At 48.0% G+C, this 25,526-nt stretch overlaps 1 protein-coding gene across 9 annotated transcripts in view; it reads right to left on the bottom strand.

Moving 5' to 3' along the window:
- EPS15L1 (epidermal growth factor receptor pathway substrate 15 like 1) overlaps positions 1-25,526 on the bottom strand; it is a 91,612-nt gene that overhangs the window by 50,725 nt on the left and 15,361 nt on the right. For 8 of the 9 annotated variants that reach the window (XM_080928720.1, XM_080928723.1, XM_080928716.1 and 5 more), the window contains exons 2-15: positions 20,134-20,175; positions 19,652-19,741; positions 19,010-19,057; positions 15,579-15,674; positions 14,793-14,855; positions 11,417-11,542; positions 9,924-9,983; positions 7,594-7,827; positions 5,611-5,768; positions 3,570-3,726; positions 3,249-3,334; positions 2,004-2,076; positions 1,499-1,660; positions 858-1,055 (exon numbers count right to left, since the gene is read on the bottom strand). In XM_080928720.1, coding sequence (XP_080784846.1) covers positions 858-1,055; positions 1,499-1,660; positions 2,004-2,076; positions 3,249-3,334; positions 3,570-3,726; positions 5,611-5,768; positions 7,594-7,827; positions 9,924-9,983; positions 11,417-11,542; positions 14,793-14,855; positions 15,579-15,674; positions 19,010-19,057; positions 19,652-19,741; positions 20,134-20,175 — 1,593 coding nt within the window. The remainder of the gene's footprint in view (positions 1-857; positions 1,056-1,498; positions 1,661-2,003; positions 2,077-3,248; positions 3,335-3,569; positions 3,727-5,610; positions 5,769-7,593; positions 7,828-9,923; positions 9,984-11,416; positions 11,543-14,792; positions 14,856-15,578; positions 15,675-19,009; positions 19,058-19,651; positions 19,742-20,133; positions 20,176-25,526) is intronic. The other variant, XM_080928717.1, reaches the window with a different exon arrangement.

The raw sequence follows: 25,526 nt of genomic DNA, 5'->3' as shown, positions 1-25,526 counted from the left end.
AGATAAGAGGAGGAGGAACCAGAAGGCAGCCTAGGAAGGCTGAGGCAGAAGTCTAATCACAAGTTCAAGGCTGATGTGAGCAACTTAAAGAGACCCTATCTCAAGGACAGTTAAACAAACAAACAAAACAAAACAAAAAACAAAATCTAAAAAACTTAAACTAAACCAAAACAACAACAAAAATGATGCTGGCCATAGTCACATGTGCCTTTCATCCCAGCCCTCTAGAGGCAGAGGCAGGTGGATCTCTGTGAGTTCAAGGACAGCCTGGTCTACAGTAGTTCCAGACCTGCAGAGGCTACAGAGTTGAGATCCTGTTACCACCACCAACCATTCCATTAGCAATGTCTGCAAGTATCTTTGGCTATCTCCAAGGAACAGTCTCTGAAGGCTGGGAGGCAGAACCCTGAAAATAACTTATTCGCTCACTTCTGTTTCAGGCTTGGCAGCTGGCACCATTACTCAGCAGCTATCTCCCTAGCTCCACACACAGTGAGAAAGAAAGCTTGGTGTCTTTTATAATGTTTATAAATACACAATATAAGGCAAAAATGCACTGAGATCAGAGAGGTGCCTTCATTGCCCTGTCAGCCTGTAGCCTGAAGACAAGCAAACAGCTTCAGTCCACATGGCACAGGTCTCTGTGCTGTGTGCTAAGAGCATCATCCTGTCTGTAGCCTGCACCCTAGATACCACATGAAGACCAATAACTACCATTAAAGAAGGACAGGGCAGGCTCAGAGCTTCCTCCTGGCTTCCTGGAAAGGGTCAGCACTCATGAGACAGAGGGGCAGGCACCATCAGCTACATCCTACAGAGTCCTCAGCAGCACCACTGATCCATCCCTGTCAAAGTACCTGGTTGATGTCATCCTGTGTGCACTTCAGGGACCTGAGGATGGTTTCCAGCTGTGCACGCCCAGCCTGGATGCTCTGCTCCAGCTGTGTCTCCTCCTGCTGCAGCCGATTCAGCTCTGACTTGGCCCGGTTCAGATCATCCTCCTGGGACTTCAGGTCTGACTCCTGAGACTGGATCTGGGTTTTCAATGATGAAATCTGAAGTGAGAGCCAAACGGACTCACAAGTCAGGGCACAGAAAGACTGGAAGACACCAAGCTTTCTTTCTCACTGTGTGTGGAGCTAGGGAGATAGCTGGTGAGTAATGGTGCCAGCTGCCAAGCCTGAAACAGAAGTGAGTGAGTAAGTGTGAAGCATAAGGAGCCTGCACAGCCAGAGGTCAGCACGTCTAGAGAAAGCAGATCATCTGTGATAAAAGAGGCCACAGCAGAAGGTGGAGGCACCTGCAGCCCTGTTCTCTGCTGTAGGACATAGGGCATAACTACTGAAGTCATGCAGTTTTGCAACCTGGTCCCTAGGGACAGAGGGATCGTTCAGAGATCAGGCCTCAGGTACCTAGATGTTTCCCAGATGGCGTTATGTCATCTGTTGGCAAGAGCTGTCATAGAAGCTCAGGAATGCTGGCCATACTGTGGACTCACCGTCTGGGTCTCATCCTGGCATTTCTGCCGCACGTCACTCAGCATGTCCCGCAGCTTAGCCTTCTGCTGGTCCATCTCATCCAGGCGGTCCTGGGCATCCTGTTTCTGAGCCTCAAGTTCCTGCAGACTACTAGTTTCCCGGTCCAGGTCATTTTGTAATTCCTATGGGAAATGGGTGGATGTTGACTGACACTGGTAACAACAGTCCCTAAATAAGAGATTAAAAGCAGATGCTGGGCTGGACTGTGGTTCAGCATTAGAACCTGTGCGGGGAGGGGTTCCATCCCTGTGCCCGCCAAGGGTGAGTATGAGGCCCTAGGTTCTGTTTCTGGCACCTGAGCACAGTAGAGGCTTGGGGTTCTATTCTCAGTGCCTACCAGGTATGAGTGAAACCCCCAGTTCCAACTCCAATGCCACCAAGGAAACAAAAACAAATCTCAATCCCAAGCTGTCCTAAGCACCGTCACACATTCAGCAGGCCTGAATCGAGGCGCAGCATTCACACCTGTACTTCGCTGGCTTTCTGTCTGATTGCCTCTTCCTTTTCTCGGATGTCTTGTTCCAGTGAGTATTTCTCTCTGCAGGTTTAAAAAAAAAATGCATGAAAATAGTTGACACTGCACAGCATAGAGCTTTCATTTTGACTTTAGACCTGAACCTACACATTCCCATACAGAATGGTCCCTGAAGCCATGCATGTGTCCTGACCCCTCAGGTTTGCCACACAAATGATCCTATGTCACTATGACATCATGTGTCTGAGGTCCTCACCGGAGACCAGATAGATCAGCTTCTAAACTAAGCTAGGGAAGCCCCTTTCTTTATATATTAGCTAGCCTCAGGTACTTTTTACAGCAATGCTCCTGGACTATCCAATAATCCCTCCACCCTAGGGCACAGCAGAACCTGCATGAGAATCTCAGTGCTCACTGCATTAGAGCAGTGTCTTCACCATCTGACAGTCAAACAGGAAAATGGAGGCTCTCAGGTGACATGGACTTGCCAGCCCTTGCTGGCTCTGGAGGTTCAGAAGGCAGGCAGGGTGGAGGAGGCCCCAGCATTAGCAAGGGGCCCCCAGCTAACACTCAGGAAAGAAATGGAGAGCTTGGACCCAGAACAGCAAGGATGCAGTGAGAAGCTCAGGCATGCACCTTTTCCTTGGGCTCCAATGCTACTATACTCATGTCACCAAGCTGCTCAGATGTCACACTGAGAGGAACCACTCCTTAACGCCCCTGCCCCCATCAAAGAAAGGCACTCAGTAGTCTGACACTGATGGGCCACTCAACAAAGAAGGACACAGGGTACTAAGAGGTGCAGATGAACACCATCCTACAGGGACAGAGGACTGTGAGGAGGTACTGTGGGAATCGGAAGATAGGCTGAGAATTTCCTGGAGGACAGGAATAGAAAGCTAAGCTGGGCTAGGGGAGCCAGTATGCATGCACGGAGTCATGTGGCAGTTGCTGGCTTCTGGTAAAAGGGCAGTGAGGAACTGGCCCACTGTACACCAGGTGTGTCAGACTTGGGTCACCTAAGCTGTGTTCTAGATGCTCACCTCAGCTGTTTGTATCCCTAGGCACTTATGTAGCTACGACCTGCTTGAGGCTGCCTGAATAATACAGACGCAGAGCAACAATGATCCAAGCAGAAGCAATCTGAGAAGACTTGTGTCCTCCCCTCCCTCAAAGGTTAATGGCAGCACGAACACGAGGCATTGGGACCCAACAGAAAGTAGGCAGTCACATACCTCTGCAACTGTGCAATCTCCTGGCTAATGTCATCCAGCTCTTTCACTCCAGTGAACTCCCCTGACCCGAGAGCACTTGAACTGTCCTAGGATCAAAACTTAAGAGTCACAGGGAGCCAGCAGCTAACATGTGAGAGGACTGAAGCACTGGCCACTGACCTGAGAATACTCTAGGGGGACCAAACCAAACCCTCCCCGCCCCCCAGCTCCCACTCCTAAATGTAGCCTGGGAGACTAAGGACTGGGGGAGCTCTTGGGGCAACAGTGCCACCTTCTGGTGGGTGGTGGGAAGAACAGAAATAAGGGTGCCTAGCTACTCACTGGAATGGGGGTGCCTCTCTCCGAGGGTGGCACCATGTCAGGTGAGAGAACTTGAGGAGGGTCGATGCCTTTACTGACCTTCTGCTGAATGAAATACATAGCTAGTGCGAACTGCTCTTTGCTTAACTTGCCCGTTTGTCTTGTATCGGCCAGGGCCCTGGGAGAGACGTGGGATGCAATTACACATCACAGTTGCACTAGCTGCCCATACTTATCAAGCCTACCAGGACCACAGCAGGCCACGGGCACAGCCTCCATGTTCTCATCAACGCTAATGAGCACCTCCTTAAGGATGGTCACAGGTGCGTGGGAGCAACGCTCTGACCTATAGAACCTGCTTTCAGGAAGGACCCCAACCCGCATCACACATTCCTCCAGTTGACTGTGAGGGTCAAGGCTTTCTTGGCATATCTTGTTGAAGGTACTCCAGAGATGGAAGTGTCCAGCACAGACTATTAGTCCCTGGGCAGATGGGACAGTGCTACATTCTCATTCCTATTTAATCTATAGATCTGGAGGCTGTGCATGGCCTCCAGTGAGAACTACACTCTAGAGGTCTCAAGATACACTCCCTGCCCAGTGTCTTCGACACCAGGAGCTGGCCTCAGGTCTCTGTGTCTTGTGTGGAACCAGAGAGAACAAGAGTATCCTAGATGAGCTGGCAGTGCATGGCCTGGTGAGGGTAAGCACTTTTTGACTGTTGGTGTTAAAGTGCAGTCAGAGGTGGACATAAGACCTTCACGGGCCCACTCTGCAGCAGATACCTGTAGAGCATCATCACAAAGCAGGCCTGGGCTGCTGTCAGTTCTGTCGATGCAGGCAGTCTGACTGAAGAGGTCAACTGAGTGTCCCCTGACCCTTTGGGCTGGCTACCTACCTGGCTAGGATTACTCAAGAAGGTTCTTTCTGGCCATCAGGTAGCCAGCTCAGTTCCCTGATCCAGTCAGAAAGCAGCCAGATAGTCATTCAAGGCTCTGGTTTAGGTTGAGCTAACAATAACCTGGACCATGCCAGTTACCTTCTAAAGGAGCCCCACTCAGACGTCAGGTCTGTCCAGCACTTAACAGAGGTGTTTGTTATACAGTGGCCACCATGTGCTCTAGAACAGCTGTGACTACTTGCAAGAGGACCCAAGAATCAGCCTGATGGCTGGTGACTATCCCTGTGCTGGCTGGCTTTGTAAACTTCATACAACCTAGATATCCAGGAAGGACTCTTGAGACAATGTCTTCATCAGATTGGCCTGTAGGCAGCTCTGTGGGAACATTTTCTCCATTAATGACTGATGGAGGTGGAAATCTCATTGTGGGTGATGCCAACCCTGGATGGGTGGTACTGAGCTGTATAAGGAAGGCTGAGCAAACCAGGAGGAGCAAGCTAGTAAGCAGCACCCCTCCATGACCTTCAGCTCCTACCTCCAGGTTCCTGTCTGACTTCCCTCAGTGATGTGCTGTGGTTTGGAAATGTAAACAGAAACAAGCCGTTTCCACACAGTTTTGGGTCAGGGTGTTTCATCACAGAAATAGAACCCTAACTAGAACAGTCCCCCATAAGAGAGCAGGAGTTGGGAGGGCCACTGGACCCTCATCTACACCTCCAAACCCCTGTATGTCATTCTGAACTAATCTCATTTAGCCTGGGATCTCAAGAGGACAAAGGATCCACAGAGTGTGGAAAGTTTACTCAAGAGGACTAACTGTGGGGTCACCAGCACAGCTGGCTGACATTTACTGGCAATGACAACCACACTCTGGTGCCCCACTTTTCAGTGCAATGTACTTGGAATGTCCGTGGTGTTCTTCCAAGTGGGTCCTCCCTGGAACTATCAAGGCCCTTGTTGACTTATTCAAGTGGCAGGTGGATTGACTGTCACAGGTAGTTGTGGCAAGGTAAGGCTTGTGGAGAAGACTATTTCAACACAGCTCTCCAGTACCAGATAAGGGCTGGCCCTACCTCTCTGTACACTGTCACCTGGGAAACGGGAGCCCTCCCAACCCTCTTTCCCAGCCTCTCAGAGCACCTCCACCGTTTCCATCATTACCAGATATGTGCTAGAAGATTCTGTGTGAGGCCTGAGTGCATGAAGATCTCTTTAACTTCCTGGCCACTCACATAGCCATCCAGGTCCAGGTCTGTCTTCAAGAAGATCTCATCAAAGCGCATCTTATCTGCCACAGGCACAACCCAGGCCACTGGTGGCTGAAACAGGTTATAACAGAGTGACTTATCTGTGAGCCCTGTCCCAGCCCTTAGCTCTCCTTACAGTTCTCTCTGACAGTGTCAGGACCATGCAGCCTAGTCTAGGACCCTGGCTAGGAGCAGAGAGAATAAAAGAAGGTCAGATACACAGACACATACAGTGAAGTTTGGGTCAGATGGGGATATCTGCTGCTACCATTTCTGTTCCCTGTAAACCCAGAACCACAGCATAAGAGACGGTGAGCTGGAGACAATCTTAGGATAGAAACATCCAGGAAGAAACTGCAGCTGCTAATCTCTGCACACACTGACCAGTTTCTTGTTATTTTTATTGTTGATTTTTTTACTATGATTATCCCTCAGATCTGGTGAGTCTGAGGCAGGAAGACTAGGAGTTCCTGGCCAGCCTGGAACTATAGCAAGACCCACTCCAAATGAATATGAGATAAACTTATCTGCTACTTCTATGATTGTTCTATGCTGCACAGCCACTCCTTATGCAGTCCTTTGGGGCCCAAGAAGCATGCCAGTACAAGCTAGCTATCGAACCCTCGTGGACACCAAAACTCTCAGTGACTTCTCAACATGTTCACAGACCCTGAGAACATCCTCCCACACACTTTCCCCATCTTTACATGACTAAGAATGCCCGACTCGATGTTATAGCTGTGTGCAGTACATTATTTCTGTCCCAAATGCTCATGGGACAGAGAAATAATATCCTCTCCCAGGACAGCCTTCCCAGCACCCAAATTATGAGCTTCTGTTCTTCATAGAAAGTCTTAGGTACTGTACCAACAAAACAAGCACTTGCCTCCACACCAGATCCAGGCACACTATTGTGTGTCAGTGATGAGTGAGGGGCAGACCTGTGGTTAGAAGGTGTTGCACCGAACCCAAGCCACACACACACCTGTTATGGCATGTACCCACCCGTGTAAGCTCACGCAGTCAATAAATACATGCAAATACAGCAAAACAGCAGGCAGTGCAACAGCCACACAGCAGAAGAGCCTCACCCTTTCATGCAGCCTCAGGGCATTAAATACAGAAAACAGGGGCGAGGGCTGGGAGCTTCCTCAGTGGTTAAGATTGCTTGATGCATAATCGTAAGGACAGAAGTGCTAACTCTAGAACCACGCAACAAACAACAACTGCAAGTGCCTGTAACTCCTGTGCCAAGAGACACACAGTCAGGGAGACCACTAGGGTGTGCTGGCTACCAGCCCAGCCAGGAAAGAGAGGATCAAGAAGAGACCTTGCCTCAAAGGAATGGAGAGACAATGATGGAGGAGGACATCGGATAAACTCGGTGGCCTCCAAACAAAACTGTGTGCACATACACAAATGCATGCATGTAGACAAATGACTGAGTCTGTTCTCAGTGAGGTGAGTCTAGGCACATGCACAGGTTCTGTCAAGACACTGGGTCACTTCAACAAGGACTTGAGCAGTGGAGAACACGGACACTCGGGGGCCTGGAGCCCAGGCTCCATATACACCAGGGAACAATTTCACTTACTTGAAAGAAAGCTCATTTTGAATCATAGTAAAAAGTTAAGGTTCTTTTTCTGTTTGTTTATTTAATGTATATTGGTGTTTTGCCTGAATACATCTATTCACCACATGCACAAGTACAAACTGCTATGAGCTGCCATGTGGTTGCTGGGAAATTGAACCTGGTCCTCTGGAAGAGCATTCAGCACTCTTTAATCATTAAGCCATCTCTCCAGCCCCATACCTCTAGTAAAGTTTTAAAAAAATTTGACCAAAGCTTTCTTTTTTGCTGATAAGAAATGGTATAGAAGAGGCCTTGGGCACTGACCTGAGTCTGCTTGACGCTGTGCTTTGGGGACAGGCTGCCTGTGCTGTTGAGGCTGCTTACACTGCCGTGGGATGGAGTGGAGCGGAGGCTGTCTTTGGGTGGAGGGCTGGCAGGCAGCACAGGCACAGCGCCTGCAAACACCGTCTTCTTCCTCTTGGAGGGTGGGATGAGGGACGGGGGCAGGATGGAGGGCACTGGTTCCTTCTCCAGGGCACGGTACACCAAGTGCATAGCCTGTGGTGCCAATGAGAAGAGAAAGGCACTGAGGGTGGGCCCAAAACACAGAGGACCTCATGAAATCTGTGAGTCATGGGGATTCCTAGAGGCTCTAAGGAAACTGCTAATCTTTTCTCAGGCATCAGTCTCCTCAATTTGGGCTGCTGAGGTGAGCATAGAAGATAACCACCCAGACACAGCACACAACCACTGTCTGTCCCTTCCCAAGGTCTGCAAATGTTAGGTAGAAAATTCCACAAACAAAAAACCCACATTCCTAGCACTTCTACTAGAGCACACCACCATGACTAGTGTGAGACAGGTATCTCGAGTTTCCCAGGATGGCCTTACGCTCACCAAGTAGCTGAGGACACCTTTAGACTCCTGACCTTCCTGCCCTGTCCACAGGATTTTGGCATACACAGCAAGCACTCTACTCAGCAAACAGCCCAGTCTTTGTTGTAATTATCTCACTACAATCATTATGACTCTATTACCAATCAAAGCTGCAACAGCTAAGGACACACAGGGAAAAGTGAAGCACACATATGTAACAGATTTGCCTGAGTCTCTCGGCACTTACACCTTCCTTCACCAGGCGTTATGATCACCAGCCCCAGGGCTTATGATTCCCAAAGTTCTGAAGTCTGAAGGTGCACAGACACAGAGTATGACCCCAGAAAGGACAGTGTGTGACAGCAGGGAGCTACTGCACTTTAGACCAAGGACAAAGACTGTTTAGGTATTTATTTACTCTGAGGTAAAGTCATAGTGTGAAGTCTTCTGAGTCCTGGGATAAAAAGCACACTGGCAAAAACCATAGAGTATTTTGCCTAGTTCTGTCTGTACACTTTGTGTGTGTGGTGCCCATGGAGGCCAGAAGAGGGCATCAGATCCCCTGGAGTTGGAATTACAGATCACTGTGAACCACCAAGTCACATATGGAAGCTGGGAATCACCCTGGGTTGCTGGGGTGACCTTCCTCACACTGTAGTAAGATATGTCTTTGGTATTATCACAGAAATCTGGCCTATCACTGGCTTCTGATTTGTATGTTTGTACCTTTCCATCTGCCAAAACATAAAGGTCAGGTAATCTCATTGCATAAAGGAGATCTAAGAAATGTAGGTGTTGGGGATTGGTCGCAATAAAGAACTGACAGACAGCTAGGATAGGAAGGACTAGGTGGAGAGCGAGCGCAGGATATACAGGCAGAGGCAGGAAAGTCGAAGAGTACAAAAAGGGGAACAGACATGGACTGGAGCCGAGCAGGGAGGTAAAGATCTAAACACAGTGGGTCTCAGCACTGTGCTACAATAGTTGGACTAAATAGCTGGAGACTGCCCCAGCAAAAAGCCTAAAGCTTTAAACTACATTAACATCTCCATGTCTTATTTATACCTCAGGCAGGTTTGCAAGAACCCTGGAATACCAGGTCCTCTGCAGTACACTAAGCCTGAAGACATTTCTCCAGCCTCAATCTCACAGATTTTAAAGTCTATTTAAGATGTAACTGGAAAGCCAGGTGCTGTACATGCCTATAATTCTAGAACTTGGGAGAAAGAGACAGGAGAATAAAAGACCTGCTTCAGGGAGGCAATGTGGCTTAAGCCTTTAATCATTTAATTCCAGGACTCTGAGTTTGAGGCTAGCCTGGTCTACACAGAGAAACCCCGTGTCAGAAAACAATAGAACAAACAAACAAAAAGATCAGCTTCAGTTACCTGAGACTCTGTCTCATAAAAAAAACAAAAACAAAAAAAAAACAAACAAACAAAAAAAAAAAAAAAACAACAAAAACAGGCTGGGCAGTGTTGGCACAGGCCTTTAAAGCCAGCTCTTGGGAGGTAGAGGCAGGTGGACCTTTGAATGAGGCCAGCCTGGTGTACAGATCAAGTTCCAGGCCAGCACACAAAGACAGAGAGGAAGGAAGGTGAAGTAGACATTGTAAGGTAATTATACTGGATAAGAGACTCTGGACTCTCTTATACTCCTGAACCTTTTTAGGTACTGGGATGATGTAAAAATAAACACTTTAACACAAGACTGCAACACTCACCAATATAAGCACTTCCTTAGGTATTAGCAAGGTGGCACAGGACACAGAGACTTACCACAGCAAACTCATCTCGATCCAAATGTCCATCCTTGTCAATGTCACTGAGGTCCCAGACCTAAAGGAGGCAGACAAATCCAGGAGGGTGATGTGAGAAGGAAGGGACTGTAAGGCTCACTTAGCACAAGCATGAGACCTTATGGAGCTGTATACCTGTCTTCTAACATAACCACACATGTGAACACACACACACACACACACATACACAGAGGAGGGGAAGGGGAAGGGAAGGGGAGGGCAGGGCAGGGGAGGGCAGGGGAGGGGAGGGGAGGGGAGGGGAGGGGAGGGGAGGGGAGGGGAGGAGAGGAGAGGAGAGGAGAGGAGAAAGCATTTAAGAACTAGTCTGTGACAAGAGGCTGGGACAAGAGGATTAGAAGCTCAAGGCCAGCCTGGGCTGCATAGCAAGAGCCTGTCTGTGACGGGCTGAGTGGGAACGGCTCCTTCAGCTCATGTGTTTGCATTGCCACATAACAAACATAAATCACAGGAATGCACTATGGAGGTGGAACAGGAGTTTAAGGCTACACCCAGCCAATGTGGGAGACAGGAGACCCCCATCTCAAAATCATAAAACCAAATGAAATATCTAAGACTATTTCTAAACTGCAACAGAGCTGAAAGTGCCTTAACCTCCAGACTGACAGGCAGGAAAAAACATTTCCTTAACAACGGAAGACAAGGGTCAATGAGATGACTCAGCAGGTAAAGGTGCCTGCTGGAAAGCCTGAAAAGACTAGTTTGATCCCCACATAGGAGAATCAGATCCTGCAAGCTTTGCTCTGACCTTCATACATACACAGTGGTGTACACACATTCTATGCACATATACACACCAAGTTTTTAAATGTAGGCAGCTTAGCAGCACGTGCCTTTAATCCCAGCACTGGGTAAGTATAGCTGAGCAGATTTTTATGAATTTAAAACTAGTACTATCAACACAAAGAGTTCCAAGCCAACCAAGGCTCCATTGTGAAACCGATGTAATTGTTTTCTAAAGCTGGGTGTGGTAGCATGCACATATACACCCAGTACTGGGAAGGCAGAGACAGGATGATGCCCGGACATCATCTGGCCAGTTAGCTCAGCTCTGCAACTTAGTACATTTTAGGCCTACTGAAAGATCCTATCTAAGAAAAGGTAGATGGCAGTTTAGGAATGCTTCCAAGGTTGTCCTCTGAACCTCACATATATTCACACTCCTGTGAAGGCACTTTTTTTTTTTAAAAAAAAAAAAACAAATGAAAGAAGCAAACACACAAAAGAAGCTGGGCTCTCTGGTTGCAGGTACATGTAGCCTTCTACCTTGTGCCTTCTGCCTGTGTCTCCCCCACCATAAAATGGAAAGGTGCCAGCATCTTCCCAGGGCAGAAGAGCAGTTCTGATATACAGGGAGCACCTGGCGGTATAGTACATGATGGTGGAAGAAAGGTGACTGTTAACAGCCAAACATACTGCACTGTGCAATGGGAAAGCACCCAGCCCAGCCCTTACCCTGCCCAGCACATCCAGAGGTAGTTTCGAGTTCATGAGAACTGGCTTGACCTTGTCTCCAGAGAGTAGTCCATTGACCGGTAGAAGGCTTTCAAAGATGCCATCAAACTTTGCCTTTTCCTCCACCTACCAGGAAAAAAGAAGCCAGACTGAGTAGGAACAAGCACTGTGGATCTATACCTAGGTCTGCCTTCCCAGAGCTCAATTGTACCAGTTGAGAGCAAGATGTCTGGGTTTCCAGGGAGAATTTATGGCCTGGGAGGAACCACTCCCTGGCATCATGAAGCATCCACTCCCAGCATGTGTAAGCCACCTGCAATTCCAGCACTCAGCTCGAGGTCAGAGCAGGAGCTCAAGATCACTCTTGGCTACACAGCAAGTCTGAATACATGAGACCCTGTCTCAGAGAAACAAACTAATAGGGCTAAGGATGTAGCTTGCTGGCGAAGTCCTTGCCTGAGAAGTTCAAAGCCGCCCAAGAGACGGCTAACAGGACCATGAGCTGTGGGGGCGGGGCTGCTGCCATTCTGAGAGCATCCATAGCCCACCCACACTTGTAGGTCCACGTCTGGCTCAGGAGTCATAGGTTTTATAAACATGTATCTCAAGTTTTAACTTACTTGTTGTGTGTATACACACTTGAGTGAGAGCACACAAACCATGGTACTTGTGTGGCAATCAGAGGACAGTTCTTTCCTTCCTTCACATAGATTCCAGGATCACCACACTTAGCAGCCAGAACTGCTATTCACTGAACCACCTCCCCAGCTCATCTTTCTGTTTTTGAGACAGGTTCTTCCCTACATGACCCACACTGGCCTTGAACAAGTAATCTATCCTCCAGCCTCAAATTCCCAACTGTGGGATGACAAGCCTGTGCCACTGTGATAAAACAGTGACAGAGACAGAAGTTGATACCAGGAACTGGGGTACTGTAAAGTCCTCCTCACCATGCTGCTGTTGTTGCAATGTGAACTTTGGAGGAGGAAAGTAGTAGAATGATTTAAGCAGGAGTTTAATGGGCCACCCTAAAACAGTGCTGAGGGCAATTAGAACTGTGGAAAAGAAGATTAATAGGTGGCCTAGAAATCGTTCTGTAATATTCTGACAGCTCCCCCCGCCCCCCTGCAAAGTAACCCTTCTCTGAAAAATTCACCTGAGGCTAAATTAAGACTGTGGGATTAGCAGGGTTGGCAGAGGAGATTTAGGGCAGCCTAGTATTGACTCTGTCCTGGTGTTGTGTTTTGAACTAATTTATCCTCCATGCAGTTTCCCCTCCCCCTTCTCACCCTGATCCTTCCCCTATCCCTATCCACTTCACCTTCATTGCCCTTCAGAAAAAGGCAGGCCTCTTGAGATATCATCTATAATAAGATGGAGCAAGCTGAGCAAGGAAAAATACAAAAGGTAGAGCTTGAGGAGAAGAGCTCCAGGAGGTGCGAAGGAGCTGAGTCTTGTGCATACCAAGGCCTCGGTAAGATCCTGCCCCGTTAAACTGCTAACTTCTCAAAAAGAATTCTTAAAAAGTTTAGGGCCAAGTGTTGTAGTGCTGACTGTAATCCCAGTACTCAGAGGCAAGGGCAGGCAGATCTCTGAGTTCAAGGCCAGCCAGGACTACAGAGCAAATTCCAGGACAACCAAGCTTAGGCAGAGAAGGAGACCTTCAAAAACAGAAAGCTGGTGAAGATGTAACCGAATGAAGAGGCCATGTTCTAACCCAGGTTAAGAAGCAGAACTTGGCAGCTCTGGCTATGTGGTTCTGGCTTTGGAGGAAACGATACAAGAAAGGGGTTGTAGAATCTCCCTCCGTGACTAAGGAAAGGCACCAAGTACAGGCAGGTAGTAGGGGGTGTCCCTGAAAGAAGCCTACAGAAACCACTGTGTGAAGCTGTGAAGGTGAAGCTTGGACTGCCTTAGAGACTTCAAAATGTTGCAGATGCCAGAACCATGGGATACAGCTTCAGCAAGGAGTGCTGAACCCCTGGTTCTCAACCAGCCCATGAGAAAGAAGCATGTTGCAGTCAGCAAAGCGGGACAGATTAGAGCACCGGAGAAGCACTTTGATATATCAGATATGGATGCAGAGTTTAGAGTTTGCCCTGCTGGCTTTCAGCCTTGCTTTTGTCCAGTACTTCCTCACTGTGCTCCTTTTCTTTCCTTTTGGAAAGGTAATGTACATCCTGTGTCATTGTATGCTGGTAAAATGATATATTTTTTTTTTCATTTTGGTTTTACAGGGGATTACTGTTAAAGAGATTGCAAGAATCTCATTTAGACATTTAAACAAGACCGAGACTGTGACAGACTCTGGGGACTTCTGAAGTCAGATGGATGCATTTTGTATTATGATATGACTACACGCCTGTGGGGCCAGAGAACGGTGAAAATCTGGTTTTTGAAATGAACATGGACAAAGGTTCGTGGGAAGTGACTGTTAGGAGATGGGGCCTTGTTGGAGGAAGTGTCACTGCGGGTGGGCTATGAAGTTTCAAAAGCTCAAGCCAGGCGGTGGCTTTCTCTTTACCACTCCAGCACCACAAACTACCATGCTTCCCACCATGATGACAATGGGCTATGACATGATGACAATCTCTGAAACTGTAAGCCAGCCCCAATTATTTATAAGAACTGCTGAGGTCACCATGTCTCCTCATAGCAATAGGACAGTGACTAAGATAGCCACCTTGCTTGTTTGCTAATTTTTCTTTCCCACAGACAAGACTCCATCACCTTATGCATGGAAAGGAACACCTTAGGTACTGAGCAAGGGTTTGCAGATCAGAGGAAAGATTAGCTGGATGGTTGTCTCAGCAGTGTGTCTCCTGTCTATTCTGAAGAACCAATACAAGCAACAGCCTCAAATGCAAGCTGGGAGCTAAGGAATTTAACTGCAACCTCAAATCCTTAGCTCCTTGCTCCAAGACTCAGCTGCCAGCTATAGTAAAGAGATCTGAGAAGTGATTTTCCAAGCTGAGCTTAGACATGGCTATTTCCTCTGTGCTGGAGAGGCAGAGGGTCAGGGGTCAACAGCAGCTTCGGCTGTAGTTTGAGTTTGACATCAGCCTGGGTGACATGAGACCCTTTCTCAATAAGCAAAAAACAAAAGCCAAAGAGATAACGAGATGCTCAGAGGTTAAGGGTACCCAAGTGCAGTTTCCAACACCCAAGTTAGGTGGCTCACAACAGCAGGTAACTCCAGCTTTGGTTTCCAAGGGCACAAAGACCCACCACAGATGTATAAATAATTAAAAATAAAAAATTAAAAACTAATAAAATCAAAACAGAGATATGATCCTATACTACTGTGGAGACATAAAAAGGAAAATGTATCCAACATGTTCTGAACAGTATAAACGGCTTGTCCCCACTCACTTACCCGCACAGCCCAGTGGGTCTCTGCAGATGACTGTGTGGCCATCAGTGGGCTGCTGGTATCATGCTGAGGAAGAAAGACACATGTGACCAAAAGAATCTTATTCCAAAATGGAAAGGCCACCAAATGGGGATGTTCTATGACCCTGTTCCTCTCCCGGGTGTGAGCCGCAGGTAGGCACACAGATCCATGACCATTCATAGCTATGCAAGGCTCCAAACAGCTAAAGGTGAATAAGTAGGCTGTACCCAGCCAAGGGTCATGACAGTGACAATATCCCAGTCCAGGCTACAGTGTTGGCAGGCTGAGGGAAAATGCCATACAAAAGACCATATCCTGTATGATTCCATTAAGAAAAACGTCCCCAAAAGACAAATCTACACAGAAAGATAATAAATGGCTGGCGAGGACTGGGTAATAGAGAAACAAAGATTAAGGCGTGGCCCAGGGCCTTCCTTTTGGGAGGTGAGAACTGGGCCTCAGGCTGATGGCTGCACAACACTGTCGTGTGTAAGTGCCACCCAACTGTGCACTATTTTTTCTATTTTACTTATTTGTTTTTGTTTTGTTCTTGTGTGTCTTTGGCTGTCCTGGTACTCATTCTGTAAACCAGGCTGACCTCCAACTCAAAGGGATTTGTCTGCTGGTATTAAGGGTGTGAGCCACCATGCCTAGCTGAATTGTGCATTTAAAAATGGAGACTTTTATCACCTGACTAAAACACAGAAAAGACAAGAGCTGTCACTCACATGTATGTGCACACAGTACCAGGAACATGTGAATACTTACAAATTTTGGTGGTGGCATGGTGAGGCTCAGATTGCTCAAAGTGACTTCATGGCCACTCTGTGCGCAGGCCACCAGTCTCAGTGCAACATAGAAACCCTGCAAACCCAAGAAGAGGCTTCAGCACCATAATGCAGGCCATAAGGTTGTCAGTTCCACTGTGCTGACTGCAGTACCACAGCCAGTAGCCACTGCTAAGTCCTGAGCAATGAAAAGGCCCAAGCGAAGGCGTTTCCCAGGGACAACAAACGAGCCAGTTTCTAGATCAGGAGACGCTGGAGCAGTCACACACACCTATCCTACTTTGTTTTCTTTTTTTTGTGGAGCCACGAGTAGGATAAAAAGCTTTAGGAATACCGGACAAGAGTTTTCCTCCAAAGTCACACTGCAGCCCAGGTATTGAATATAAAAAACAATTTAAAAAGAAACGTCATGTATTTATTAGGGAGGAGATGTCATGTGCATCCAGTGTACATGTAAAAATTGAAGACCTTGGGGAATTCGGCTCTCTCCTTCTACCATGTGGGTCTAGGGATTGAATTCAGGTTGTTGAGCATAGCAGCAAATACCTTCACCAGCGGAAGTGTCTCTCTGACCTAGTTCTTCTTTTTAGCAGTTAGTTTTGCTGTGTTTTTTAAATCTACTTTTTTAATGTATGAGTGTTCTATCATCAGAAGAAGGCAACAGATTCCATCATAGATGGTGGCTAGGAATTTAACTCAGGAACTCTCAAAAAGCAGCCAGTGCTCTTAACTACTAAACAAGCTCTACAGCCCCTTGCCTTTTTTTTTTTTTTTTTTTTTTTTTTTTTGGCTTGTTTCTTTGTTTGTTTGGCAGGTTTGGTTTTTGAAGACAGGATTTCTCTGTGTAGCCCTGGCTATCCTGGAACTTGTTCTATAGACCAGGATAGTTTCCAACTCAGATCTACCTGCCTCTGCCTCCCAAGTGCTGGGATTAAGCGCATGTGCCACCACACCACCTGACAAGTGTGTGCACACCAGTATAAGTACCCTTAGAGTCCGGAAATGTCAGATTTCCTGGAGCTGAAGGTATAAGTGATTGTGAGCAGTCTGGTGTGGGTGCTGGGACCTGAATCCATTTCTCTGCCAGAGAAGCAAGCACTCTTAACCACTGTGACATCTCTCTAGCCTTTTTGGAGACAGGCTCTTACTACGCAGCTGAGTCTGAAGGGGAACTCTCAGCCTCCTGACGGCCTGCACGACCTATGTTCTGTAGTGAGCTGTCAATTTGGACACACACTAGAGTGAGCTAAGAAAGAACCTTGAACTGCCTCCATCAAAGTGGCCTGTGGACCTGTCTATGGAACATCAGAACTCCTGAGCTGGTGGTCCTGAGTTCTACAAGCAAGCAGGCTAAGCAAGCCATAGGGAACAAGCCATTGAGCAGTGATTCTGCATGGCGTCTGCTTCAGCTCCTACCTCTAGTTCCTCCCCTGGTTTCCCTCAATAATGGACTATAACCTGTAAATCAAATAAACCCCTTCCTCACCACCTGCTTTTGGTCATCTTTTTAGTGACAAAGGCTGAGACAGGGTGAGACCCTACAGTGGTAGCTTCTCTCCTGGCCTGAAAAGTACAAACACCATGAGTATTTCATGGATGGCTTCAGAGCTATGCTTTCCATAGGCTGATCCATGTTCATAGATGCTGTGGAGGAACACATGGTGTCAGCAGGAAAAGTGAGAATGTCAGTATGAAGGTCTGAGGAGCCACCAACAGGTTCTCAGGACCTTCACTAAGCAGCTGCATACCCCAATCTCAAGCAAGGGAGATGTTGGTGGCTAACAGGTGGCCAGGCTCGAGGACTTGGGACACAAGAACAGCCTCAGACAGCAGCTGTAAGAAGAGCGGGGGAACCCACTGGCACCCAGGGCCAGGACCACTTTCATGACTTTGTCAGCACAGCACTGCAAAGCCTGCTGCAAGGCTTCCGATGCCAGCACTTTGAGGACAGACACAAGTCCATGCAGAATGTTCAAGAGCAGAGCCTGGGGCTCCTGCATACACCTCCATGGTAGACTGAACTGGAACATGGCCACCTTGGCTGCAGGCCCTGGTTTAGTGCTGTGACAACAGCAGTCAGAATTGGTGTTAGAACTGTGTGAATAAGCATCCCTGGGGAGAACTGGTCACAGACATGGGGCTAGAAGGGGTACATAGGAACTCACCAAACTACTTTTGGCATCTTTACATAAGTGTAAAATTATTTTGTTATAGAGCAGTCTTTAGGCTGAACACACAGCTCCATGGTTGAGAGCCAGAGCTCGTTTCCCAGCGCTCTCATCAGGCAGCTTCCAACTGTCTGTCACCTGACCTCCGAGGGAAGCTGACCTCTTCTCCTGACCTCCACAGGTCACACGCACGCACGCACGCACGCACGCATACTTCTGTGTTGTCGTCATCCTGTGTTGCATGTGTGTGTGTGTTTGTGTATGTGTTTGTGAATGTGTGTGTGTTCTGAGACAGTTTCACTGTGTAACCCTGGCTGGCCTGGTGCTCACAGAGACCCATCCATCTGCCTCCACTGACTCAGTGTTGGGATTAAAGGTGTGTGCCACCATGCCAGGAACAATTCATTTAATTATCTTAATTCTTTAAAATGTTTTAACTATTTACAGTTTTTGTTTTGTTTAAAGGTGTGTGTGTGTGTGTGTGTGTGTGTGTGTTCTGAGATACAGAGGAGGGCATCGATCCCTTGAAGCTGGAATTGCAGATGGCTAAGCTGCCAGAACTCTAACAGCTGAACCGTCTCTCTAGTCTCCTGGTGTTTAGGTTAGTCTACCTGGTACAATGGGAACTACTTAGGAAGAAAGTCTCAGTGAGAAGCTGCTTCAAGCAAGCTGGCTTATGAAGTGTTTTTCTGGGTTACCTGAGATAAAGAGGCCTACCTGTGTTATGGCCACACCACCCCTGGGTTAGGCCTGGACTGAGGGCACAGGAAAAAGCAGCTGAGCACTAGCTTGTTGCATTTATTATCTGCTCCTGACTGAACGGGACCAGCCACTTCAGGTTCCCACTGCCTTGACTGCCTTCCACCCAAGACACACACACACACACACACTCTCTCTCTCTCTCTCTCTCTCTCTCTCTCTCACACACACACACACACACACACACACACACACACAAACACACAGTAGGTTGTACCTGGAACTGTGAACCACAGGCACCCTTTCCCCAAGTTGCTTCTGTCTAGGCACTTTACCACAGCAACAGGTAAAGAAGCTGAGACAGGCACAGGCCAGTCAAAGGCATGTCAGGGGCCTGGGCATACTTAACCCTGCATTCCACAGTGAGAACTCCCCACTTGAGCCTGGCAGCAGTGTGGATTATAGCAGACAGTGGAAGAAACGCACAAGTAATCCAGCCCCTGAGATCCCCAGGCCCTCCCCTGCTCCATGTGTGTATATATACCTGTTTGTCCAAGAACCCTTTACCTTCAGGGTCTGCCAAGTCCCATATCTGTGGAGACATAAAAGTGCCTGTGAGAGTGAGTACTGCTCACCAACAATACACAGAACAGAAGTTACATTAACCAATTCTCTGTCATGGCACTGGGACCAATAGCCAACAGCCCTGCCAGGCCAGGGTTATTTGGTGGCAGGGCCCGTAGAACCCCTTGTGCCCACTAAGCCCCTGAGGGTGAAGATGCCTATTTAGATCACTACACAGCAACATGAACCTGTAGCTCTGGTTTGCTGCCTACACCCTGAAGGTGACTACCACCTGAGACTAACCAGGCTGCTCTCTAACCCAAAGAGTCTATTGCCCTCTGGCTCAAGAGTGCTGGGATTAAAGGAGCACTCCCCATACCTGGCATTGTGGCTATTGCTTATCTTTGCAAAATCAGGTCATACTATGTAGCCCAGACCGATCCTTCTGCCTTAGTCTCCCAAGTGTGAGGACAGACAAGGAAGGCCAGATCTAACAGCTTTATCCAGGCCTGTCTTCACAACCTTCAGTTACAGCTAAGAGGTTCGGGTGTCCTGGCCCTGCCCCAGGGAAGGTCTGCATAGTTGCTTTCATTCCAGGGAGGCCATGTTTCATCTTCCCTACCTTCCCCAAGATGATGTCTGAGAGCCCTGATTTCTTCAGAAACAGCGCAGCCTCGCTTGCCCCAACTCTCCCTGTGTAGGCAGGGTCCACCTGCAAAGGGGACAGCAAGAGTCAACACATCTGTGTAGAGGCACCGTCTCCATGTGTACTCACTGAAAGCTGCTTCAAATGCACGCCCAAATTCAACTACAAATGTATGGCTAGGTGCAACTCAGTGGCTGAGCTGTTCTGCATACAAGAGTACATACATACACAACACATAGAAAGGCAATGATGGGCTGGAGAAATGGTTGGTGGGCAAAGGTGCCTGCCATCAAGGCTGACAACCTGAGTTTGATCCCTGGGACCCACACAGGGAAAGAGAAAACTGACCCCTAAGAGTTGTCCCCTGGACTCCACAGGCATGCCATGGCATGAGTGAACACACACTTACACAGAAAAGTAAAATAAAATATAAAAAGAAAAAGAAGATGCTGACATACCTGCTTGTAATAAGACTCGTATAACGGATTTCCACTGGGAATCTAAACAAAACAGAAGAGTCATAAAGAGCTCACAAGCAGACATGTGACCCGCCAACACAGAAGCACCCTCCCACCTTGGCCTGTTTCTCTTCAGGTACTATCTAGGCTGGTCTTTTGTCATTTTGTTTCATTTTTTGTTGGGACAAGGCACTGCTAGATAGCCCTGGCTGGCCTTAAAGTCCTAGAGATCCTCCAGCTTCAGGCTCTTGAGTGCTAATATACAAACTGCCATACCCAGCCTTGAGCCAAATGGTCTCTTGCCTTAGCCTCTAAGTGGAGGTGACAATACACAATGTTTGGCATCACCAAATATGTCCCGGGTCTAGTAAGGATGTGTGCACCCCACAACCCCAGCACAGAGGGCTCACACAGACAGTGGCAGAAGCAGAGTCCTATTTCTTTACCTCCTTCCAAGCCCCATGTGTTGGAGGAGTGTCAGTATGTGACCCTGGGTCACCAGCATGCATGTGGCTGTTTTCAGGCCCCCCTACCAGTTGCCTAACAGCTGACAATGCACAGACTCATGCTGCAGGGGCCCTCCAGGACACACAAACTTGTGCTAAAAGCACCCACTCCCACTGTTCAGGAAGCCAAGGACACCCCACATTCAGCCAGGACATATCTGGCTCAGTCCAGGCTTCAGTCCACAGGTTCCCACTTATTCCATTACCTCCCTCACTGGCCTCAAGGGACACCTCTATGGGGAGGAAGGAGTCATCTTCCTCTATGGGGAGGAAGCCACCCAAGTAGGGAAGTGCAGTGTGCAGCCACTAGGCAGCAGTGGGGTCTCCAGCCCTGGGGCAAGGGGTGGCCGAGGCAGGAGTCTTGGGAGTCAGGAGAGCTGGGGGTATTTAGTACTACCCAGTCTCAAAAACAAAACAAAACAAAATAAGTAAACAACCAAGCCACTGTATGAAAGGGCTTTTGGAAGACTGAAGTCCAAATTCAGGAGCACCAACTCCACTGAGCAGTGGGGGAAGGGGCACCTTCTGGTTCAGCCAGGGGCTCCATACCTTAAAGTTTCAGGCTGCTACCACCCTGGAAGTGACTCCCCATGGGAGGGTGTTGTCATGGCCAATCCCTTTGCCTGGCTAAATGCGGGTGTTCTGGTTGGCTATACCAGCCACCCCGGGCTTAAAGGAGAAAAATCTGTTCTTGATCAATGGTCTAGCCTTGGGCACCCATCACAAAACAGAGCAGTACTGAGTGAAGAGAGGGAGCTAAGGGTAACTTAAAGAAGGGTGCTGTCCACACTGCTGTGGGGATATGAAGGAGGAAGGACTTCTGAGCCATGAGAGGTTTATCAACACTTCCTTAAGGTCTGTGGTGCACGTCTTCAAGTCCCAGCACTAAGCAGGCAGAGGCAGGAGGATCTCTGTGAGTTTGAGGCCAGGCTGGTTTACAAAGTGAATTCCAGGCCACTTAGGGCTAATATAATGTGACTGTCTTTTTTTTTTTTTTTTAACAATGTAACAATGTTTTATTTTTCTCAGAAGGTTATAAGCAAGTCACTGTCCCTGAATGCATTTGTAAAAAAAAGACCACACACCTAATTACATCCAACCAGTGAGTTACTCCTGTACCAGAACATTGTGCCAAGTAAAAATGCCACGGAAGATTGTGACTGTCTTTAAAAACAAATACACAGTTCCTTAGCCTGGCCTGTCTGTGATACCGATGGTCCTTGTCTAAAGACAAAACCCAAACCAAGCAAAACTGCCAGATCCACAATCAAGATAAACAAGGCCCAACGTTCCAACCCTGGGACTGCGTCCTAAGGAGCCTAGGGGCAGGGCAGCAGAGTGCTGTGCGCACAGATGAAGAAACATAGTAAACATCACACATAATCACACTTCCTTTTATGCCATTGCTTCCTGGAGACACTGAAGCCACAGCTGCAGGCTGCCTACATGTTCACTGTGACACCATCCAAGCCTCAGTCCACAGCCTTGGTCAATCTGTGAAACAGGTATGAATAGAAACTGCAGTCACAGCTAGCTCATATTACAGACACGGGTCCCCAAAATGAGCTCCCAGACTGACTAGAACAGAACCCTCCGTTTGCCCACAGCTGCCACACAAACTACCCATAAGTCTAGGAAACAGACAGAGGACAAGGCTTTGAGGGCAAGAGGCTGCGGGGCATGAGGATAGCAACAGCCCATTACACAGCCAGAATACCACACTTGCCTCCTAAACCATAGCATGCAAATCCCTGAGGTCCTTCACTTTTCCTCCAGCTGGGTGACATGGGAGAGAGGAAGGACACGAAGTTTTGCACACTGCTGCTGAAGCAGCTTCAAAACACCACAGCTCTGGAGAAAATGGGAAAGTGGCAATACCCCTGTGGAGGGGATGGTCTAGGGATCATATCCCAGCAGCTCCAACCATGGCAGGGCCTGGCCAAGAGCAGGTTCCTACCATATACATCCTACATGGTCAGCTGAAACTGAGCTTCAGATATAGATAGATCTTGGACCTCTGGGGCTGAGGAGATGCTCAAGAGGCAAGCATAAGAGCCTGAGTTAGGATCTCCAAAGCATGTATAAGGGCAGCTATAATCCCAGTAGCTCTTGAGCCTGTCAGAGCAGTATACACAGTGGAAGCAAGGAGATACCCAATGTTGTGTCCTTACAGCTCTGCTGCAATGTCCACACCACACCCATGCACACTGGCTTTGCTGTTTTGTTTAGATTTTTGAATCTTTGAGAAGGGCTTATGTTGTGTTTTATAGAACTCAGGATTGATCCTAGGGCCTCACACATGCTAGGCCAGCTCTACCTGAGCTCCTGAGCTATGCCCCTAGCCCATCACTGGGGGATTGTAGGCGCTCTACAGCCCTCAACAGGTTGCAGGGGTGAAAAGACAAAAAAGAAAGAATATAAATGACAAAAGTCTGTATAATCCATTCTCCTAATAAACAGATCACAGTGAAACACATGCCTGTCATCCCAATGCTTTCCCCAAGAGAAGAGGACCAGGACAAGGGCAGGCTCAGGCACCTTGGGATACCTGAGAACATGAAGCCACGCTCCTCACAGCCTACTCGATGTTTCACATCCAGCACTTCCATCTGAAGACTGTTTTCAGACAAGGACTTCTTGATTTGTATCCCTAGCCCATCTAGCACTCGAAACTTAGCTTGGGCTGATCTCAAACTCTCAGCAAGCTCTACCTCTGCTCCCTAAGGCTGGGATTACTGGTAGTATACCTATGCTACCAGGCCTGGCCTCGAGTTCCTCATTCAGTCATCCTATAGGGCAACACGACAGGGCAGACAATATGCTACTTCCTGTTTATTGGTGTGACAATGGTCCTTCCCCATGCAGGCAGTGAGTGCTGAGTCTACAGAAGCCCCAGGCTGGGAGGCCTTCACTCCATCCTAATTTGCTGCAAAGATAGCTCAGGTGTGGCAGAGCTGGGCAGAGCTGGGCAGTTACATGGGCTTGTGAACTGATAAAATGTACTCTTGGAGCTCCACAATAGTGTACTTTATGAAACCAAACCAGCCAGTGGCCAGAGGTTGAATATCCAAAGCCACTTGAAAACAGGTACAGCCTGTTGTTTCCCCAGGGAGCACATACTGCCCTTGGTAGAGGAGGAAGACACAGTCTGAAGTGCACAGGGAAGTCCAGACACAGTGAAAAACATGGCCTGCAGGGGTGTGAGTGCTAGTCCTGTGTTCCAGCTCTCTGCAGTGGGGACAAGCAGAAAGGAACAGAAAAACTGGTCATGAAGTATGACCCGCAGCTGTGGTGAGCTCTTTCAACCCTGGGCTACACAGTAAGACCCGCCTCAGAAACACCCAAAAACATTAAGAGGGTCGAGTAGCTCAGCTGGCAGAGTACTTGCCTGGCATGCACAAAGCCTGGCTCCATCTCTACAACCACATCAATAATCCCAGCACTCGGGAGAAGTAGGCAGGACAGAGAAGTGAAGGTCATCGCTGGCTAAATAGTAAGTCTGAGGCCAACCTCAGCTACATAAGAGCTTGTTTCAAAAAAAGCTTTTTTTTCTTTTTAAATTGGGGGCAATGGTGGCACACACCTTTAATCCTAGCACCAGGGAGGCAGAGGCAGGTGTATCTCTGTGAGTTTGAGGACAGCTTGGTCTACAAGGCTGAGTTCTAGGACAGCCAGGGCTACATAGTGATACCCTATCTTGAAAAACAAACAAACAAACAAACAAAAACTGGGCCCCACGGGAAGAACAACATTATCAACCAACCAAACCCTCCAGAGCTCCCAGGGACTAAAACACCAACCAATGAGCACACATGGAGAGACGCAAGGTTCCAGTTGCATATGTAGCAGAGGATAGCGCTGTCTGGCATCAATGTGAGGAGAGACCTTTGGTCCAGTGAAGGCTAGTTTTCCCAGTGTAGGAGATGCCAAAGCGATGAGGTGGAGAAGGTGATTGGGAGAAGGAGCAACTTCATAGAAGAGGAGGGGGAAGGGGATGGCAATGGGGGGGGTAACATTTGAAATGTAAATACAGAGAATATCCACTTTAAAAAGGCTGTTGCTGAGGCTGAGTCCATGGTCATCCTAGCAGGAGCACAGCAGCACACAGCAAGGGCTGTAGCTTGTCTTGAAACCTCAAAACTCACCCCCAGTGACACACCTCCTCTAACAAGGCCACACCTCTTTTTTAGTTAAATTTTTAATCATTTCTTTTATTTACATCCTAAATGTTGCCCCCTCCCAGAGTTGAGTTCTTCACCCCATTTCACCTCCCCTTCACCTCTAAAAGGGAGTTTCCCCTGCCCCTCCCATACCCTCCCCTACCCCAGGCAATGAAGTCTCTATAGCATTAGGCACATCCTCTCCCACTGAGTCCAGACAAAGCTACACACGTGCCAGGGGCTCAGACCAGCCCATGTATGCTCTTTGGTTGAAGAAATCCTCACAATACTCTTAAACCTCACAATTTTTTCAAATAGTGCCACTGCCTCAAATATGTGGTCTATGAGGGCCTTTGCATTCAAACCACCACCACTGTACCTGGTAACCTAACTTCAATCCCCAAAACCTATATAAGGATGGAAGAAAAGGGTGGCTTCATATACACACTATGTCCTCTAACCACCATACACATATTATGCTAACTCTGACCTCAACACACAATGTGGCACATGCTCTACCTCTTCCATAATAATCAAATTATTTTAAAATTAACAAAGAAACAGAGCTCAGCAGAGCATCAATTTGCATAGACAAGGTCCTAGGTTCTATTCTCAACACTTCAATAAATAAATAAAGGTAAAAATGAGAAACAAGACAGACCATAAAGAAGGGCAAGCAATGGAGGACACCGTTCCCCACTCACACCAGTGCTCGGAGAATATCTGG

This window comes from Micromys minutus (assembly GCF_963924665.1).
Source record: "Micromys minutus genome assembly, chromosome: 14".
Classification (NCBI taxonomy): domain Eukaryota; kingdom Metazoa; phylum Chordata; class Mammalia; order Rodentia; family Muridae; genus Micromys; species Micromys minutus.
Note: the sequence above shows the minus strand (reverse complement) of the source record. Positions and strands in the feature narration are given on the sequence as shown.